Source organism: Argiope bruennichi, chromosome 9 (genome assembly GCF_947563725.1).
Source record: "Argiope bruennichi chromosome 9, qqArgBrue1.1, whole genome shotgun sequence".
NCBI classification, from domain to species: Eukaryota; Metazoa; Arthropoda; class Arachnida; order Araneae; family Araneidae; genus Argiope; species Argiope bruennichi.
This window is the reverse complement of record NC_079159.1, coordinates 15,927,922-15,950,016: the sequence shown is the minus strand read 5'-3', so window position 1 is coordinate 15,950,016 and position 22,095 is coordinate 15,927,922. Positions and strand designations below refer to the sequence as shown.

Genomic DNA, 22,095 nt, shown 5'->3' with positions numbered 1-22,095 from the left:
TGATATTTTTTAGATATCTTTGGTAATGAAGAGTTTTGATCCCTCATGGTTCTAACATAATTAGTCAAATTTATAGAAAAAAAGATTTTTGTTCAAGAAAAGTAATTCTTCTCTTGGCGAAAGCGACCTTGGGACATAAGAGGAGGGGTCATATGACGTAAAAATCTCAGCTCCAATGAAAGAAATTCAGGTTTCCTTCCAGGATGAATTTCAATCTCCCTTTATAGGAAATCTCCAGCCACCAAACTGCTTCAACTGAGTATTATTCATTAAAGCCTTTTTATCCTTTTTTGAATAATATGTGTGAAAGCCCGATCAGAAACATTATTCATAACTTTCTTCTTTTGATTTATGATTCTCTTTTTTCTTTGATTCATGTTTCCTTAATTCATTTTCAATGCCTTAAAACATTATGACCCTGCTAAACAAGACGGTTTTACTTGGAATAATTAATATTTTTGTTTTGTTTGTACATGTTCCTTTTGACTATACGCCGGCTTATAACTTATATTCGCCACTTTTTACTGGGGTGGGGGGATGCACTTCTTATTTCTAACTGCTATTGTGTTGTATGGTCAACCCTAAGAACATTTTTTGTTATTTTGTTCTTATTATATTATGCATATTTTTACAATTTTTTGTTATATTTCTTAAGATTTTATTTTCCTTTCCATTGTTACACATTGAAAAAGACACTTGTAAGATTATACATTCTTTAGATAAATTGAATCTGCTTGTAAAATAATAATAATAATAATAATAATAAATACTGCCATTGTAGAACTTTCTCCCCATCATAATTGGTAGCTTACTTCGTCTACGATGGCGCATTTAAAGTACTCTAGGCCCTTATTCAGGTCGGATTTTCATACTTAGAATTCGAATTCTGTAATTTCAGAAACATCGAATTCTAATTTTGTGAGAACAGCATTAAAATCATTCGATGATTTCAGCTCATAACTGAGATGGCCTATTTAAAGTACTCTAGGTCCTTATGCAGGTCAGAGTTTTACACTTATTATTCGAATCCTATGAAAATAGAATCCTAATTTCATGAGAAAAGCATTAAAATATTGGATGATTTCGACTCATAACCGAATTGGCATATTTCATTGACCAATTTGAAATGCTTGCCGACAAAAGTTCCTCTTCTCTCTGTAAGAAATTACTAAAACATTCTGAAATAAGATTTAACCTAAATAGACATTTTAAATTGAAATTTATTAAATATTTGGTTTTAATGACGAGATGTATAAAACGTGGTTCCTGTTTGTATATGTATTTTACTGTTTTATTACAGGTAAGGCTTTCACAATTTTTTAAAAGTCTTCATAAAATAAAATATTGTTTGAAATATTATTAAAAATTTCTGTTTTGAAATGCCATGCATAATAGTTAAATGAAATTTAAAGTATAATGCATTAATATTAACAATTTTAGTTTTGTAGAAAAATCAAATTTTGATAGAAAACTTTCGTAAAATGCACTATTTTTGTTGACAGTTTCAAATGAAATATATTTTAGAGAAATTTATTATACACTTTGATTTTATTAGCTATATAATTTAAAGTTCAATCAACATAGCAGCGTGTTTAAATTTCATTTGCTTTTCAATTTTATCTTAGTAGTTTTACATATTGCCGATTAGAAGAATAGTCTAATGCTCAAATCTTTATTTGCACTTGCATTATAATATTTCTTTATAATTTAAGAATTAAGGAGGTATAATCAAGAATATTATTCAATCTGGTAGATTTAACACAAAGTTCGCTTTGAAATATTCAAAAAATTATTTGTACGTTTATTTTAAAATGCAAACTCTATTTACATATAACGGATTCATTTTAAAACGGAGGAATAATTTTGACCCTGTACTGTTTCAATGAATTTAATACATCAAGATATAATATAGTAATGTATAAAAATGATGCTATGCTCAGTGCGTTCGTTATGAATGATTTTAGAAAATTATGCTTTAAAAAGTTGGTGAAATTCAAACAATTACGATTAAATAATTAGTTTTACATTAAATATCCTGATCTATTCTGCGTAATTTTGTAACTGATGATAAACGCTTATATGATAAATAAAGAAAAGAAAGTTGATTATAATGTATAAATACCAAAAAAAAAACAGTATTGATTTTATTCTATATGCTAGCATACTATTGTGTATTAAAATATCACTCTTAGAACATATCAGTCCAAACTAGGGATTGCAATACCGGACCAAAATTTCAATACCGGTATTCGGTATTTTTTAAATCTTAATGCCGGGATACCGGTTTTAATAATGGTATTAGAAATTTTGGAAAAAGAAAGAAAACACAGGTGTTTCTTTTTTTTTTATTTGCCAGTTTTGTTAGAGAGTGTAAATATCATAAAAAATATTTTGTAACTTATAAATTATAACAGTATATAATCACAAAAAAGTAAAAGAACATCTTATTTAGTTAAATCACAAAAAAGTGTAAATATCACTATTCAGTTTGTGGTACTATTACAAATTTTTGAAATGTGATCTAAAAAAACGTAATGCATCAATTGTGCTGTTATTAAGCCTGAAAAGTAATTTTGTGTAAAAATTACTAGCTGTCGAAAACGCTCTTTCGGCATCTACGCTAGTTGGTGGTATTAGCAATACGCGATATACTTTTTCCAAGTATTTACCTCTAAATCCTTCATCTTCAAATACATCGATGTCTCTTCGGATGGTTTTGGATATAGCTGATTTCTGTATTGTAGTTTGGTTCTTTGAAATTTTTTTTATCTATCGCTAATTCTAATTTTTGTTCAAAAGACAATTCCTTTTCACTATCGACAGTAGTGACATCATAATCTTCGATAATTGAACCGAATTCTGAATGTAGATTGGTTTGTGGGAAAAAATTTTTTAGAAACTTTACTCTAACTTAATCAGATTTAAATTGGTTATTTTCTTTTCTTTTCATTTTCATTTTTAAAATCATTAGAATTATGTAAATACCATAAGACATTTCCTATTTCGGTGTGCCTTTCTTCTGTGCGATTTTACAATTTATTATAGTTGGAATCCGAAGTTTCTATATCCATAGTATTTGGACTATTCTGTTCTTTATATTTTTGAAATAATACATTTATTACTCCTAATTGAATTCCATGTGCATAGCACAACTGCTGATTTGCACCAATCAACTTTCCAACTTTTTTCATAATTGTTGCTCCATCAGTCGTTATGGATACAATATCTTCTTTCAGGGATAATCCATGTTTCGCTAATTTAGATTTAAGCAATTAATTAAGCCATTAATTAGCTAATTATATTCGCCCGTTAGGAAGACATAAAAACAAAAACGCATACTATTTTGCTATGTTTGCGATACCTGAACATATAGTGGAGAAATTTTGAAAATTTCTAGTAAATACCGAAAAACCGGTATTTAAACTTGTGAATACCGGTATTACAAAATTGTACAAATGGCTCAAAATACCGGTATTCGGTATCCCGGTATATCGGTATTGCAATCCCTAGTCCAAACCTTTTGCAACATTTACTCATTCAGTATTTTTTTACGGAATTCTTAATTTTTTATAAAATGATCATAATAATTAGCGACCCAAATGAATGAAGTTTGGATAATTAGGGTTTTATTGTAGATTTACTAGAAATGTTAACAAATGAAAAATTCGAAATGCAATTTAAAATATGCACTTAAACAGCATTATTCCACCGCTTAAAATGATATCAATTTTTAGTTTGAATATCTAATAAAAATTTAATCCATGGAATTAAAAAAAGTACATCTAAAATTAAAATACAGGCTCAAGATTTTTTTTCATTTTTAGTTAATTATAAATAGGCAATTTATTAAGAATTTCTGGTTTGGTAATATATTCTTAACAAAGCTAGCAAAATCGTCTAAATTGTGTCGTATGGCATATATTCATGTGTTTCTGAAAACCTTTATTCGCTTATTAAACCCTATCATTAATATAGATTGTAATGTAATTAAATTTAAAGAAAATAGTTGAGAAAATAATTTTCATTATAATTGTGATTATTCATTAATATTAATAATAATTGTTAAAATCTATTGACTTAATTTCTTTTGTCTTAAAACATTTTACCGCCCAAAAACGATCAATTAACAAAAACTTTATTAACTAAATTGAATATAATTATTTCCATTAAAATTTACAAATATCAGAATCATAGTACGGACTTAACATCGTAGATAAATGAGTGACTTAAAGATAACGTGTTTGACAACTTTATAGTTGTTAAACTTTTTAAGGCATTTTACCCGTTTTAAGAATTTGTGCTAGAATGCAATCAAACATAAAGAAAATAAGGTAAACAATATTTGAATTTTTAATTTTAAAATAAATGATAAAAACATAAATTAAGATTTTTAACATTCAATAAAATTAAAAATTTACATACTACTAATGGAACAACGCGTTATTTTGGGTGGTAAAATGTTGATGGAAAAGATTTAAAAGAAAAAAAATATTCTGAAAAAGCGACAAAAATTTTAATAACTATGAACAAATTCTACCTTCGTGTCACTGTATTTTCAAGGAAGCTATTCCTTATACATAAATATTAAATATGAAACCTGATGGTAATTTGGATTTAGCAAATTTATAGAAGGTAAAAACCAGTATGTGGAATTGCTTGCCATGAAATGGATACATTCATCGCATATAATAGAACAAATAATACAAATATTCTTTTTAAACATATCTTAATTACCACGTATTTTCCTCTTATTTTTAACATCATATAAAGTCATATTTACATAATTTATTATTATTATAATGTAAATATGTTATTTGTTAAAAAGAATGGGTATTGATAATATAAGTGATTAATCTATACTTGAATATTCTATTTTGGGATTATAAACCTTCCATTTCCCTAATGTATTTAAATCAAAAATTATCCTTATGTAATTTATTTTTATACTTTTTTTTAATTCTTGTCGTTGATAATCAATACTGACCGTGTATTCATATTTTTCAAATGTCATATTTCTAAGAGCCAGATGCAAAAAATATAAATTATTTGATTGTAGATGATGTAATAATAGTCATTTCATCAAATTTCTTATTTTAAATTATAATCGCAAACAAATGAATTTGCATTTAAAAGTATGATGATAGTCAAAAAGTGGAATGGTCTTTATATTCTTAAATCTAAAGGTACAAAAACTTGCGTTTAAATTGATAAATATATTTTCAATTTTTAAAGCATATAAAGAAATTTACAAGATACATTTAGCAACAAGATTTTTAATATGAATTTTGAAGCAGTTCCTTAGACGAATACACTATATGCATGCATTTTTGCGCATACATATATAGTTTATACATTTAATAAAAGTATGTTTGAGTTTGGTGCTAGAATCGCTAATATACAACCGAATTTTGGAAAAGGAAAATATGCACTTACTTGAAAGGTATTTTTAGATTTTAAATATAGTTTTGACTTTTTGATATTTTCCCGTTGAGCTTCCAAAAATATTATTACATAAAATTCAGTTTTGCACCATTTTAAACTTGAAAGCCTATCTTTTATATGAGTATTTAATGATCTTTGATATCACTTAAACGTTATGTAATATTTTTCAGAATTTCGATGGGTTTCTTTTAAATATATATTTTTTTGCTCATTTTTCAAAAAATTTCCTTTCTGCAGTGGAATTTTGTGTTTACTCCTTCATCAAATAATTTAATTTCTTTGTTTTCTTCCCTTGTTAAAAGCGAAAGAATAAGGTTTATGTAGATTGTTTTTATTATTGATTATTTTATTTGAAAAATAATAGTGGAGTTGTAGTGCCCATAAGGATAATGTGCAAATTAAAACCAGAAACTTTAAACCTTATTCTATGATGTCATGAAACTCGATTGTATTATAAATGTTTATGCACACAGCAAACCGATATAATTTCCTGAAAATTTTCTTGCAAATTTTCTAATAAAAGTTTTATTACAGTAAACATTTTACGCGGCATTGGCATGCCAGAATACCTAAATATAAGCTTTGCGTAAATTTACCATTTTTATTGAATCTATCAACTGATCCTTGGCGAATTTTTTTGGTGATTAATCTCTGATATGCGGAAAATATAATTTTTCTTAACCATTAGGAACAAAAATTTACCTCTGAAATCCAATCGTAAGTACAAAATCGCATTCCGTATTTGATGCATTTGTGTTACCTGTATTTTTGAGAAATCGTGTTCACATGATTCTGAAAGTACAAACCAAAAACCAGTTAACCTATGTTGAACTTGGCTCAATTTTGATAGATGTCTGCACTATAGATGTTGAATCAAGGAATCGAAGTTCATCTATCGGGGGCTCTTCGTTTTGTTGTCATCATGTTGACTTATATTCGAACAGCCAGATGGACAGACTTTCTCTCAACGGACTTGACTCAACATTTAATAAGAATTAGTAAAAAAACCATGTATCAAATTTCATCAATCCATATCAAAACATTGTTTAGTTATTTCTGTCTCAGACAGTTCAGATACAGTTCAAAAAATGTTTTTTTGAAAATGGATGATGTCTAAAGTGTGGATATTCGCCAAAATTCACTCGAATTTTTTGTCGATTGCAATATTTTCTCTACAATTTGCATACTAGGAAATAATAATTTTAGATATAGATCTATTAAAAATCATTAATAGATTTATATTAATAAATCTATTAAATATAAATCGGTTGAAGTGTATTTTAGTGTGCCCCCGAGTTTGTCGCCAATATGGTAACCCAACGAAATGATCTTTTAGCAGCCTTAATGCTATTCTGTTTACTATTTTTTATAGCGGTTGTACATGAATTTCAACTTTTTTTATAAAAAATGTTAAATAAAAAATAATAAGATACCAATTAAAGATTTTAATTTTGTATTATATTATTATTATTTGTAAGTTTTTTATTGCTAAAACGACACTGTAATGTTATTTTTAATTGGAATACGAACAGAAAATATTTATTCTTTTGCAATACTTAATTGCTGATATGCGTTTTAAAAATCGTCTGCAATGAAATTCCTTGCACTTTTTGTAATTCTTTTTCTGATCTAACGGTCTCCTTGATAAGTCGTTATGTCGCTAATTGTTCAAGAACAGATGTGTGGCGAATGGGATGGCAGGAAATATTTCGAACCTGCAGAATGGATGAAGGGTGAGTGGAATTCATAAATTTCTTACGAGTTGAAGTTGGGAAAAGGATGCTTGTTTGAAATTTTGTATGAAAAATGGTTGTATTACTTCTTTTTCTATTGATTTTGTTCTGTTCCTGCTACCCACATAGTCCTTATGTTCAATGCGCCAGCGAAGCTACGAAGATCCCGCTGTCCCTGCTAGAAAAACTGTTGGATGTTTTTTTTTAAGTTAAAAAATTCTGTTCGGTGCCTTCTTTATATGCCGAAAGCATCGCATGCTTTAAATTTTACTCTCTACATAAAAGACCGGATAAAAAAAAAACTTCTTTATTTCAAAATTGTTAAGATAAGGAGCGATAGTGATCTCAAAGATTAAAAAAAAAAATATCAGATAAAACAATACATATCAGTAAAGATCATAATTTTAATGCAGAAAGTGGTAACCGTAACTGTTTTGCAGAAATCTTTATTTTATCCGACATCTTTATTGGCAACTTGGCATCTTTGGCGCAACAAGGGGCACACTAAACTACATTTTTACTTATAAATCTATTAATATAGCTATATAAATATCTGCATTTATTAAAATAATACCGACATCTATTAAAATTAATTTAATAGATATAAATCTATTAAAATAGATACAATTAAAATCTTATTTTGATGCTTAAAAATAATTTAAGAGATCACGATATAATGCATAAATGATTTAACTGATATTAATACATAAATGATTTAACAGTATTCCAGAGCTAGAAATTTATAAAAGAAACGAGTTAAATAAGAAAATAAAACTATGCATAGTAGTACCAAACTTTAAATTTAAATCCCACAATAGAAAAAGTTAAGAACGAAACATATCTTTGTTCAAACTTCAAGAAGCTTGAATCTTTTTGATAAATTATGAATGTGAATGCATAATGTCCCATTTGAAAGGAATCATTTTCCTGGATTAATTATACAAATGTATAACGAAATAACAATTTTTATTGAATGATCTGGTTTATAATTTTCAAAATGTTAATGGAATAATTTTCTTCTCCTTTTCATGTTAGTCCTTTTATCGGAAAAATTTCATTGCGAAAATACTCCACTTAAAAGCTGCAATTTGGAAATAAGTGCCGGATTAATTCCGGTAAACAGAACTCAGCTCGTACAATTCTGCATGTAAGTAAAACTAATTAATTATACTTTAGCACTTGTCAGTGGATACTGTTTAATGACTTCAGATTTTTGGACTGTTTCTCTTTAACCCATTCAATGCCAACGAAATTTAAAAACGCTTGCTTTTACCGCAGCTTCTTAAGAGATATCTCGTAAATGGCAGTGAAGGGGTTAATCGCAATGTTTCACCGAGAGATACTTCAAAAATGTGGAATAGAGGCTTTTAGCGAGGATGTGATGTATCTTCTACGAAAGGAGTTGTACCGTAGTTGCTGATTGTCGTTATTACTCAAACTCGGCTCTAGCGTATTGTCGCGGCGATCAGATCTTTCAGTTTAATCATATGTCATTGGATAAGTTCAGGTGTTTAAATATGCTTAACACCAAAGTCTCGAATAATGTCATTACGATATCTTCATGATTGTGAACGATATTCATTAACTTATTGTTAATGTTCTACAATATCGTGTTTTAATAAGCTCATAAACTTCTCAAGTATTACTGTTGATATAATCATATTTTCACGAACTTTCACTGTGTGAATAATACTATATCCAAAGAAAAATACACATTGATTGAGGGGTGAGAAATTTCCACTAATATATTAAAATAAGACCAGGGTGAATTTATTCAATACATATATACACATCAGAAATGAAAGCATCCAGCTGAAATATCCCATAATCAACTATCTTGCATTCTTAATGGGGCGCTGTACTAAAGTGTCCAAAAATTAACGCAAGATTTGAATTTGCTACCATTCGTGCAGTAAAGTGTTGGCAACCCTATTAAAAAAACTACTTGGCAGCTGATAGTTTCGAGTTAAAGTGAAGCGTTACACGATAGAGCGACGTGTTTTCATTGTTGAACAATATTTCAAAAACAATGCGTCTGGAGGCCTCAATTCGAAAATGTAAGAAATGACCCCATGAAGTGTGTGATTTAACACTACTGGATTTCTTTTTATAGCCTTATTTGAAGTCAAACGTCTATGTCAACGAGCCCACAAGCATGCATGCATGGACTGAGGAAATTCAACGCTGCATCAACGAAGTTCGGCCATATTTATGTAAAATGGCAATGGGAAATTTCGACAAAATAGTGCATATGTGCCAGCAATACCATGGAGATCATTTGCTCTAAGTTTTATTACATAACCCTAACCTGTGCACTTTGCGATTCAATAAAAATATAACAATTTAAAGGAAAAAAACAAAAGTTTCTTATTTAATTCAAATCTTGCGTTAACACGTTCTATTGTTTAACGATCCATTTTTACTAACCCTATCAGCTGTCAAATGGTTATTTTGATAGGATTGCCAACACTTTACTCCACGACTAGTGGGAAATTCAAATCTTGCTTTAATTTTGGACACCCTTTATATTAGGAACATCTTACGACATCAGACATTTGTTTTTGGCATATATGAGTATAATCTTATGAGTTCTCAATCCCTGATTCGAGTTATGAAAACTTCCATTGTAAAATGATGATCATTTATAAATAGTTTTTTCTAAAGTGGTCTTTTTTTTCCATATAATTTCTGATGTTTCTTCTCCCAATAAATGGTTGGTTTAAACCTCTAGTCAAAAATATCGAATTAAAGGAAGTCTGAACATTTGTAGTCAACTTAAATGACTGAATCCTAGACGACGTAACTCATTTAGCTGTCGTTATTGAGTAAATATTCATTTTTTTTAGATCTCGTTTTTTTTTTTTTTTGAATTAATAAACTAGAACATATTACAAATATTGCAGCAGCATCAATAACTGAAACTTCTTCCGTCAGAAACAAACCCACTCAAATTGTGAAACGTTTTATTTGGATCAAGTTAAAATGAATCAAGCATTCGCAACAAGAACAAGGATGGTTTCAGAGTAATGACCGGAGTGTTCGAGGTTCAAACCCGATCGTGCAGAACCAGTGTTTAAGATGGACTGGACCAAATCCTTTAAATGCCGTCCCTTCTCATTTTGGAGATGGTAGGCCACTGTTAAAGTGTCGTCCTCGTCATCTGATTGTATTTCAAAATTATGTCTATCCAACGATAGACTTAGAATTGCTTCAAATCGGAACGTTCATATAATACTGAAATCAAATCATTCTGTAACTGATGAATCATTTGCAATTTCTCTCGTTCTTGATAGAAAATTTAAAGGTAATATTACCAGCTTCTAAATGCTATAACAAATATTGTAACAAAACTTGTTCTTACTTGGTGCGGACTGAATGGCTCAGTGGTAAAATGCTATGGACTGAAAGCGACAGTTCGCAAGTTCGTATCTGACTGCAGGCAAGTTGCCTAAAAGTTTTGTTATTGATTAATTTTCTGTTACTTTTCATCGGTGCTGTAATGTTCTTATAATTTCTGCATTTTTCTAAACCTGGTAGATTTGAGTCATTTCGTCTTGTAGATAAAAATAGATGCAAGGTTTAGTTCCTTGAATGAAGTCTCGAGTTGCGATTAGCTAGTGTTATCTTTGACAGACTATATACTGTTTATCTACGCTAACTTCATCTACGCTGCAATAATAAATATATATATATATAGCTATTTAACAGGTTCTTTCATTTCCTCCAGCATAAAGTTTTAATTTTTTTGAAATGTCACTTCATCATTTGATTAAACCAATATATATATATATATTCTTTGAAAAGCAATTTCATTTTTCCAAGCATTTTTCTAAATGCACGTTTATGTCACTATAAAGTGATTGGAAACATTTTAATACAAAAAAAATCTTCTTAACATAATACTTTAGGAGATTCATCCAACTTTATTTTTAAAATTTCCTTTTCTTGTATATGAAGCAACGATAAAGTGAGCATAAAAGACGTATTTATATCATAGAAATGCATTTGAATCATAAGCCCAGTAAATCAAATTATAAAAAGAATCTCAAAATATTACAATAATTGAGTAAACTTATAATCTAAAAAGAAAATTGAATGGAGATAAAACTGAATTTCCAGAAAGTTCTATTTTTAAATTCAAGATTGGGGCAAAAATTGCCAGAGTGGGTTCTGAAACAATTGAAGAAAATTGTGGAACTTTGCTATTCAGTTTTAAGTTCCTCCTATATGAATATATGAGAAGAGAAAGTAAAAATTTGGATAAGAGATTTTGGTGGTTTCTACATTCTGCATTTAATTCAGTTTGTAGAATTGTTTAATTCAGAATGTAGAAAAATAGAAAACGTTGAATGTGGGAAATTCCGAAGATCTTAAGATTGGGGCAAAAATTGCCAGAGTAGGTTCTGAAACAATTGAAGAAAATTGTGGAACTTTGCTATTCAGTTTTAAGTTCCTCCTATATGAATATATGAGAAGAGAAAGTAAAAATTTGGATAAGAGATTTTGGTGGTTTCTACATTCTGCATTTAATTCAGTTTGTAGAATTGTTTAATTCAGAATGTAGAAAAATAGAAAACGTTGAATGTGGGAAATTCCGAAGATCTTAAGATTGGTGCAAAAATTGCCAGAGTAGGTTCTGAAACAATTGAAGAAAATTGTGGAACTTTGCTATTCAGTTTTAAGTTCCTCCTATATGAATATATGAGAAGAGAAAGTAAAAATTTGGATAAGAGATTTTGGTGGTTTCTACATTCTGCATTTAATTCAGTTTGTAGAATTGTTTAATTCAGAATGTAGAAAAATAGAAAACGTTGAATGTGGGAAATTCCGAAGATCTTAAGATTGGGGCAAAAATTGCCAGAGTGGGTTCTGAAACAATTGAAGAAAATTGTGGAACTTTGCTATTCAGTTTTAAGTTCCTCCTATATGAATATATGAGAAGAGAAAGTAAAAATTTGGATAAGAGATTTTGGTGGTTTCTACATTCTGCATTTAATTCAGTTTGTAGAATTGTTTAATTCAGAATGTAGAAAAATAGAAAACGTTGAATGTGGGAAATTCCGAAGATCTTAAGATTGGTGCAAAAATTGCCAGAGTAGGTTCTGAAACAATAGAAGAAAATTGTGGATCTTTGCTATTCAGTTTTAAGTTCCTCCTATATGAATATATGAGAAGAGAAAGTAAAAATTTGGATAAGAGATTTTGGTGGTTTCTACATTTTGCATTTAATTCAGTTTGTAGAATTGTTTAATTCAGAATGTAGAAAAATAGAAAACGTTGAATGTGGGAAATTCCGAATGATCTACGGTTTAAGACATTCCTGAATGGGAAGGTGGTGGATGACAAAATGGAATTATATCTGTATATTTGTCTATGAAAAAGATAAATCAAAAGCTCTTTGAGCTATTCTGATGAAATTTGGCATGGGGATTTCACATTGTTATGCTTTTATCACATTTTGAATTAAACCCATTCAGAGAAAGCCGTCTGTCCAGCTGTCCGAATATAAGTTAATATGTTAACTAAAAGAGCAAAATGAATCAAACTTTCTATACAGATTTATCATTTAGAGTATTGATTCGTATGAAATTTTGAACGGAATCCGAAAGGGGGGGGGTAACAATATGTCTATCTGAATTTCAAATGCGCGTAAATGTCGTGCATAAAAATTGAATGCCTTAAATACATGAAATTAGGTCAAAATTCTTGCGATTGCATTCATATTTTTGTGCCAAAATTTGCTTTTAATGGGTCGAAAAAAAGCGTCCAAAATATATATTCCATGTTCATTGCACTTCTGTAAATCTGCGATTAATCGTCAAAGATAGTGTGCTCATCAGATGTTCAGAATTATTGTTCGCCGATAGCATGCGGTTAATAATACACAAATATTAGGATTGTTTATGATATTGCAAAGCATATATTTCTTGTGTAAAAAAAAATCTGAGTACTTTAAAAATAAAAATCTCAGTACTTCTGTTGTTCACAACATTGCTCATAGTTCAGAATTTTATGCATCAGCGAAAAGAATGGTAACAGCATTTTTATAGAGTATGCAAAAAAATTTTCGGAGACACCACTTTCTCAGGTTTACGATGATGAGAGACATGAAGGATTGAAGAGATGCACACTAGCGCATTTCATCATAAGAAAGATTGCTTTAGCTTGAGGATTTTGAAGGCACAAAACGCGCGGGCAGAAAAGTGGCGATTTGTCGCTTTTAGGGCATGAAATTTCGCTTTTAGAGTTTTTAGAAAATGATACAGAAGGTTGTCATTTTTGGCGACTTATCGTCAACAAAAGTAACTTGGCAAGAAATGTTCACCATGGACCCGATTCTCCTGTCTGACCAGTAAAGGGCAGCGTCGTCAAAGGTTTCTCCTAAAAGTGCACAGAGAAGAAAATGAGAATGAACGCGAAAGAACGAGGTGAGGTATCGAAAGTAATATATTTAATTTTGAGTTATTCTAGATGCCAAAAAAAAAAAAAAAAAAGACTCGAGTGATTTTGAGATATCGTAAAAAAAAAAAAGAAAAAAAGGAAAAAAAAAAATATCGCTTTCCTTAAATTCCCATCATCATTCCAAACCGGTTTAAACCGGACTTTTGCTAAAAAATCTGACCTCGGGATAAAGTATCGGAGTTCAAACAATTTTGAGACTAGAGGAAAAAGCCATCCTTTTCTAAATATCGATGCATGCGCAATCTTATAGTCGCGTGTTTTCAAAAATCCGTTTAAACTGGTTTTCCATGAAAAAAAATTCTAGTATCGAACAACAACAACAAAAAAAATCGATTGATTTTTGTATGGTAAAAAAAAAACCCGCTTTTCTAAATGTTGGTGATTGCGAAATAGGAGTGAATGTGAGAGAAATATGGTGTTTTTATGTCGGATCATGCATGTTTAAACCAGGTGACTTAAAAGAAATGTTCTAGCATGATAGCTTGAAATTTGCGATAGTAGAATTCTATATATATATATATATATATATATATATATATATATATATATATATATATATATATATATATATATATATATATATATATTTACTTTGAGTTACTGAATGAAATCATTGAAGCGTGATATTATCACATTTTGAAAGGTGGCATACTTATGTGCGTGTTGAAAAAGTATTCAAAATATTAATGAAAGCAATGCGTTTATTTCATTTTTAACTGTCTTTAAAGATTTCTACTGACACAACACATGAATGGTCTACAATAAGCAATTTTGATCTTAAATTATTCATCGTAAATTAATATCTTTTTGTTTATTTTATGCCTTCTTCCGTCTGAAATGATTCGTTTCCTTACACTTTTTCTATAAACTGAAATAAAGATTAAACATATTATTGCTAACTTTAAATATGTCTTTCAGAGAACTCTTTAGGTACAGAAGTTGCATTATATTGAACGAATTCAAGGCGGAAGATTTCTGTGGTTGGCCTCTTGTTATAGAAAATGCTGGAGCTTTACTTAATGAAGTTTGTTATAACGATTCTTCATTCACTCAGAGTGAGTACAGTTTCCTAAATTTCAAGATTTCTTGATGCGCATTATATAAAGTTAAAAAATATTGAAAATATCTACTATCTCAAATTTCATGTCATTATGAGAGAACATTATGATTTTTAAGTCATTGTCTGTATTAAATTAAGTCATTAACCAGTTTGAAACAGTCACGTTCTTATAGACTGATTAAATACTGATTTTATATCCTGTGTATTGATATTTCTTCATCAATTCACACTTTTATTATATCTTCCTAAGTTTCAGCGATGTAATTACAATTTAATAAAATTCATTTCATTTTTGAGTGATTTTTTTTCTTCTTAACTTTTCATATCTTAGGTTTAGATATTAATCTTAAATCTTTTCATCAATCTAATCAAAGAGATACAGTTTGATGAAATATTGATTAGTATTATTTCTTTAAATATTCCTACATCAATCCAAAAAATGAATGTCTTCCTAAATTTTAGTAATACAATTCATTTTGAAAAATGAGCATCAAGATTTTTTAATAGTATTTAAAGTTTGGTTATGCATTACTGGCGAAAAGTAATGCAAGTTTGAGAAATTTCACGTTTTTTCAAAAATATGCCCCCAAAGTAATATTTTTCATTTAAAGTGATATTTTCTATTATAAATTTAGAGTAGAAGTTTGAAGCCATTGTGTCATCCATTGTAATGCAATTTTCTGCAACGATTGTGCCATTCCGGTAGTTTATTATAAAATTTCACCGACTGCGAAGGATTTCATTTCATTTGTTGCTTTGTCGAAGTGGGTTCGCTGTGATTTTCTTTTCAAATTAAACTGTTCATTTCTTTTTAAATGTGAGAATTAACTCGTGAGAAGTGCCAGGTTGTTATTTTAATGCATCAAGAATACATTTGAAATGTTAGTATTTTTCATCGGTGTGATAGTTTCACGCATCATAATGAGATACAAAACCGATGGAACCGTAGAAAAAAAGCCTAAGTGGCAGTACGAGGTTATCTTCTAAACATGCTGATGCTACATTGACACGATTATGTAGTAAAAATAGATTTGCAAGTTCAGCTACACTTACAAGAGAATGGGATGTGTCCATATCTGTCATTTCCAGTCCCAGAACAGATCGTAGGAGGCTCTGTGAACCTGGTTGCAAGGCACAAATACCTAGAAAAAAAATCAGTATTGACGAAAGCAATGCTGAAAAAACGATTGGAATGGGCAAAGGTGCATAAAAATTAGAGTATTTCGGAATGAAGGCAAGTTTTATTCAGCGACTAAAGTCGCTTTTATCTAATGTCTGACAAGCCTGGCCACGTTTGGCGTATAGAAAAGAAGAGCATGAGACCGGAATGCCTGGATTGTACATCAAAACACCCAGAAAGCATAATGGTGTGTGTGTGTGTGGGGGGGGGGGTGCATGTATATCAGTCAACTGGAAGACTTTATATTGTACTTATATAAGTAAGTTGGTGCACTGAGGGATCAATTGCTTCACAATGCACATGAGATGTTTCCAAGGCAGAAATAAATATTTCTGCAAGATCCAGCACCCTGACATACATCGAAATAAGTAAGATAAACTTTACTAATAATTTTTAAATTTCATTTCAATTATGTTCTGACTTTTGTATCGAAACATTCCTTTTTTTAGGTTAAGGCTGCATTTGCAAAACATTGTATTAATGTTCTCGCATAGGCAGGAAACTCTCTAAATTTAAACTTCATTGAGAATTTGTAGATTATAATGGAAAAGAAAATAACTGAGAATTATTAAAGAACAAAACGAGAACTTCAAGAAACAATAATTAAAGTTTGACACCATGAAATACCGAAAGAAATGTTGCTAAACCTTGTGGATCCCATGCCTTACAGAGTGGCTGTTGTGATCGTAGCAAGAGGCGGCCCAAACAGATACTAAATGCTTTTCAGTTAACTTGAACTTTGTTATCTTTTCTGATCAAAAGAACTTGAAATTTTTTCTTTACTTCGTATTATTCCGAGGAACCAAAATAGATTCCGATATTGAAAACCTATAAATTTTGTTTGTATTTTATTCTTTTTGAAATTAAATAACTTGTTTTGTTCAATAATTTAATGGCATCTCACCTTTAGACTAATTTAAGATACTGGCATAAAAATGTACTACTTTAAATGAAAAAAAGATTACTTTTTTGGAGCCTTTACTTGAAAAAAAAATGTGAAATTTCTCAGACTTGCAATACTTTTGGCCAGTAATGCATTTTAAAGTTATAGAAGGAAAAGTTATAAAATTATTATAACTATTCCTTCAGCTTGATCACTAAAACATTTTTACTTCTATACAGAAGACAAACAAGATATTGCTTAAACTACGAATCAGTTGAACCCAATATACATAATTAAAAAAAAAACCTTCTTAGAATTAATTTAAATTTTCTTTCGGAAATAATTTTAATACATAAGTAATGATTTGTACATGCCGTAGATGTATAAGTATTTCTAGAAAATTTATTATAAATTTTAATGCATGAAATTTATGTACAACCTATTGTTAAATGAAATAAAACATTACTTAAGATCTGAAACATTTTTTCCCCCACAGTGTATTTCGCAGCAGCTCCATGTCTTAAAACTGTAATAAACTATCATGAAAAAGATTGCGAAATGTGGACAGATCTTGTTCTTGCTGAAATCAGCAAACACCAAAAATATGAGCGTATAAAAGGCACCAGTTCTGAAGAATGTATGTAAGTATCAAGTGGTTCTGGAATTAGTTTTTTTTTTCCTTTTGCAAAAACTTTATTTCTATGCTATATATTTCAATTATATAATTAATATTATGCAGCATATTTCTTTGCTAATTCTATGCTTATAAACTGTAATTCTAATCAAATGCAAAGGGTGTTCCAATAGTAACACGAGATTTGAATTTGCCACCATCCGTGCAGTAAAGTATTGGCAACACCCTATTAGAAAATCATTTGACAGTTGATAACGTAGAGTTGGTTAAAATGCAGCGTTACACAAAAGAACAACGTGAATTCATTGTTGAACAATATTTGAAAAACAATTAAAGCTGATGGCCATAGTTCGTATATTTGAGAACTGGCTCCCTAGATCGTCTGATTTAACACCACTGGATTTCTTTTTATGGGATTATTTGTAGTCAAAGTGCAATGCCAATGAGTCCACAAGGGCACGTGCATTGAAGGAGGAAATTCCATAATGCATCAACGAAATCCAGACACATTCATGCAAAATGGTCATGGAAAATTTAGACAAGAGTGCTTATGTGCCAGCAAAGCCATGCAGGCCATTTGCCCTATGTGCTATTCCATACATAACCCTGTTCTGTGTTCTTTTCGATTCAGTAAAATTATAACAATTTAAAGGGAAAAAAAATGTTTTTCATGTTATTTAAATCTTCCGTTAACGCGTTGTTCTATTGTGTAACGCTCCAATTTTACTAATCCGAAACTAATAGCTGTCAGATGGCTTTTTCATAGGGTAGCAAACAATTTAATGCACGAATGGTGGCAAATTGAAATCTTACGTTAATTTTGGACACACTTTATATATGATTTTAGAATAGCTATTCAGTAATTTGCAGAAATGCTAGACGTTCTCAAATTAGCCATTTTTACTTAACATATATAATATAATGAAATGTAGACAGAATTCACAAACATTTCAGAGGTAGTTATGACAGGATAATAGGAAAAAATGGTGATACTTGAGATTGCATCTGATATTGAAATTATGTCGTTACAAGTATGAATACTTGAAAAGACATTTTTAAGGACACTTTCCCATAGGAAATCTCTGGCAGAACTGGCAGAATTGTAATTATAGTAGGCTTGGGGAAATAAATAATTGTGCGCATAACGATGCAGTTATGCATAATTATTATATTGTCATATAAAAATTTTTAATTTCCTCCGCGAAAAAAAAAATCGGTTTTCACTGCGCCTTACTGCAATTCTATCACACTGAATGGAAAAATTTTGCATTAGCGCGCTCATTAGGATTGAATTTTTGCATTTAACGGATTCATTTATTGTCTTTGGTATTGGGTAGTAAATTTGATCAGTACTACCTTCAAATACTTTTGATCACCGCAAGAAGGATATTTAAAAATATTTCCAAGAAATAAAAATTTTGGGATCATTCTGTCATACAGTAAAAGGAACTTGATTATCATGGTCCTCCTATCGATGACAGCATACACTGACTGGTGTACATCGTACTGATAATGAAATCAATGTGCCCATTTTGAAGATTATATAAAGTCTTGCTTTCAGATGCATCATAGCTTATCTTCACTCAACATATAAACATGCATGAATCGTTACATTCCATATAGATTAAAATGCCGTTTAATTGTCAATTCCTGTGATTAACATTTGCATCGGCGATAATCTTTGAGAATGTCGGTTATAAAAGGAGTTAAGTTGAAGCGAATAGATCGATGAAAAATGTATCCTGTTTCTATAGGAATAAGAAATTTGTATAACTATTAATAAAAAGTCCAAAATAGTTTCTAGACGACGTTTTAATTGGCTACTATGCGCTAATTTTACAAAAATGTGTGTGTATATATATATATATATATATATATATATATATATATATATATATATATATATATATATTCATTTTTAACTCCACAAAAAATGTTTAGTGTCTCCTTAGAAACTTTAATTTTTGTAATTCTAGAATAATTTAATACGTCTTTTATATATTTATTTAATAATTACTATGAAATAATATATATATAATTGCATGTATACGAATAATTATAAAAAGCAGTGAATTAAAGAAGTAAGTAAATTGTGTGCACTTTTGCGACTACAGTTGTAGCTGTATAAAATTCGTTCACTATACAAATTTGGATTCCGATTGTTTGTGAATCAATCGTATAATGGAGATTAATCACCAAAAATAACTTCAAAGAACGCTTTCTAGATTCATTAAAAAGTGATAAATTCACGCCAAAGATTTATATTGCGTACCTATTTTTCGCCAATGCCTTGCAAGTCATTTGAAATCTCAATCAAGGTTCGCGATTTTATGCGAAGATTGGAAGATGGCTTCAGTTCTATGGTTTAAATCCGTGTGCCTTAGGGCGGGTCGGAGTGTTAGAAGGTTGACTTATTGGAGAGTCTGCGAGAAAGTGTCGAGAAGACCATTCGTGTTACTTATCAGTGAATTTTTCAAAAAAAGGATCCATCAGATAAAATGAGCAAAAGAAACATATTAGACAACATATTTGCTATAGAAAAGCTATCGAGTAGCGAATAGAAATATGCGAAGAAAGTTTCTCTTCAGATATTTGAAGGTTCCAATCATTCCAAAAAGTTTTTTGCAATGTTTCCTATTATGCAGCTCTAATGCTGCGTGCGAACTGAAATCGTATTTTTCCAAGATTCGATGATGCTATATCCTTATGAATCTATGCTTTGTGAATCCATAAGGCAGTGGTGGCCTGGTGGTAAGCTTGGAACTGGTCTCAAGTTCTAGACCAGATTCCGTAGAAGAACCGTCATGTAAGCGGGTTTTGGTGCAAGTTAAATCCGTCGAGGCCAACCGTCTTCCCTTTGATGTGGTGTGGAAGTTTGGAGAAGGGGCGTGAGTGTATATCAGGTGTCATCCTTGTCATCTGACAGCAGTTCAAAATTAAGATATTCGTCAAAAAATGGACCCAGTGTTTCTTTAAAACGAGACGCTAACATGACTATACTTGTGAATCTATAACATTACCATCTGTGTATCACTGTGTTGTATGCTTTATCTGGTTTATTCTCCATTCTTTTACTTAATTAATTGATTATGAGTTGGAAGAAAAGGCGATCCTAGTTTTGAAATTACCGTCCCTTTGCTCTGTTAAAATAGAGCAGATTTCTGCTTACTTGACGACCTTTGAAAGTTTGTATGACTTTCCCGGGTACTGTGTATACAGTATTCTGAATTTTTGACAATTTTAAAAAGGAAATTTAATTAGCCCTTAACTAGGGAGGTGCGGAATCTCAGACAGCTAAGGATGGACTTTCGGTCACTCCTATTCTATTTTTAGCTCTTTCGAATAAATTGACCCTGTAGTTTCTGGTTTCATGATTTTCACTACAGGTGCACTTTTTCAACCGGTTTCGAGGGAAGGGATTTTAAATATTTCAGCTATTTCTTTGCGCGACGTCTGTGAGACCATACCTACCTTTTAGTGTTTTAGTATTATATATGGCTTAGCAGATAGCTCTAAAAATTGATTCTCGAAATATCATCGAACTTACTGATCCCCTTATGAAACAGAGCCCCAGAGGTATTTAAATAAAGCAGGAAGTGATTTTAGTGATGACAATAATGGCACATAAGAAGTTTTCGATGAAAGTTCGCATTCAAGTGATTCTGATATATATGTTCAAATACAATTAAGTTTTCTAGTGATAATGTAATTTGAAATATATTAATATATATATAAATTTTGTATAGTGAAAAAATATGTATGATTTTAAAAGTAATATATTTTTTCAAGAGTATTATTTGTTTTAACATGCAATTTGAGAAACAAATGCATGTTCAAACGCAATTACTTTTTTCAGTAATAATATATTTTGAAAATTGTTTTAAAAATTTATATTCATAGGAAATACATGCAGAATGTATTGACGAATTTTCACATATTTTCATCAGAATCTTTAAGTGTAATGAAAATAAGTTTTCGTAGACCGCACCACCCCAGTTAAGTACTAAATTTTTGCTCCCCCTGTTAATGGTTAATTAATTTTATTTTCTCTGATATGAATGTCTTGACTCTTATTTTTCAAAATATTACAATAACATCTGACTTTTGCATTTACAGAAGGAGCGTTTGCATGGCCGAATGTTACAGAATATATTTGTTAGAAGTGTGTGGAAGTAAAGCAGGCTACGTCTACCATGAAATTTTGGAGAGCGTATCATTTTATATGCTGAAATGCAGGTATCCTCAACAGTATCTCATAGCTTTCAACCTAGTGGCACTTATTCAACAAAATTTTATGGAAACAGGTCATATATCTCTAAACCAACCTGCCATGCCATGAAACCCTAATATCCAATTTGTAAATTTTAATATATTCTGAGTAATCTTAATAACTTTTAGAAACTAATTGATTTTATAATACGTTGGCCTTCAATAAAAGCGATTGTATATTGTATTTATTATGTATTCTTATAATAAAGCTCAATGTATGTAAATGTGTGTGTTGGCACTCTGCAGGCCAGACCGTTTGTCGGGTAACAAATTTGGCAAATATAACATTGGAGGTTGGAAATGCGCACCTTGTAGCGAGTCTTTCGAATTTTTAATTATAATTTTAATTTACACTTTAAAGGGCCATTTTTTTCTAGTCATATTATGTTAAAATATTTTTAGACTTGAAATTAGAATAAGGAAAAGCATTCA

General features: G+C 30.1%; 1 protein-coding gene across 1 annotated transcript; it reads left to right on the top strand.

The window, feature by feature from the left end:
* The first annotated feature begins 1,102 nt into the window (after window positions 1-1,102).
* LOC129984818 (uncharacterized) lies at window positions 1,103-21,857 on the top strand. The gene is made up of 5 exons (XM_056094779.1): window positions 1,103-1,300; window positions 8,211-8,322; window positions 14,556-14,692; window positions 17,257-17,401; window positions 21,511-21,857. The coding sequence occupies exons 1-5, from the start codon at window positions 1,249-1,251 to the stop codon at window positions 21,731-21,733; spliced, it is 669 nt and encodes a 222-aa protein (XP_055950754.1). The 5' UTR covers window positions 1,103-1,248; the 3' UTR covers window positions 21,734-21,857.
* Window positions 21,858-22,095: the final 238 nt, after the last annotated feature.

Excerpts from the sequence above, each read along its gene's own strand:
- LOC129984818 (XM_056094779.1), top strand. The coding sequence starts at position 1,249 with ATGTATAAAACGTGGTTCCTGTTTGTATATGTATTTTACTGTTTTATT. Across the intron at positions 1,301-8,210 it reads ATTTTACTGTTTTATTACAG|TCCTTTTATCGGAAAAATTT; the intron begins GTAAGGCTTTCA and ends TTTTCATGTTAG. Across the intron at positions 8,323-14,555 it reads CAGCTCGTACAATTCTGCAT|AGAACTCTTTAGGTACAGAA; the intron begins GTAAGTAAAACT and ends TATGTCTTTCAG.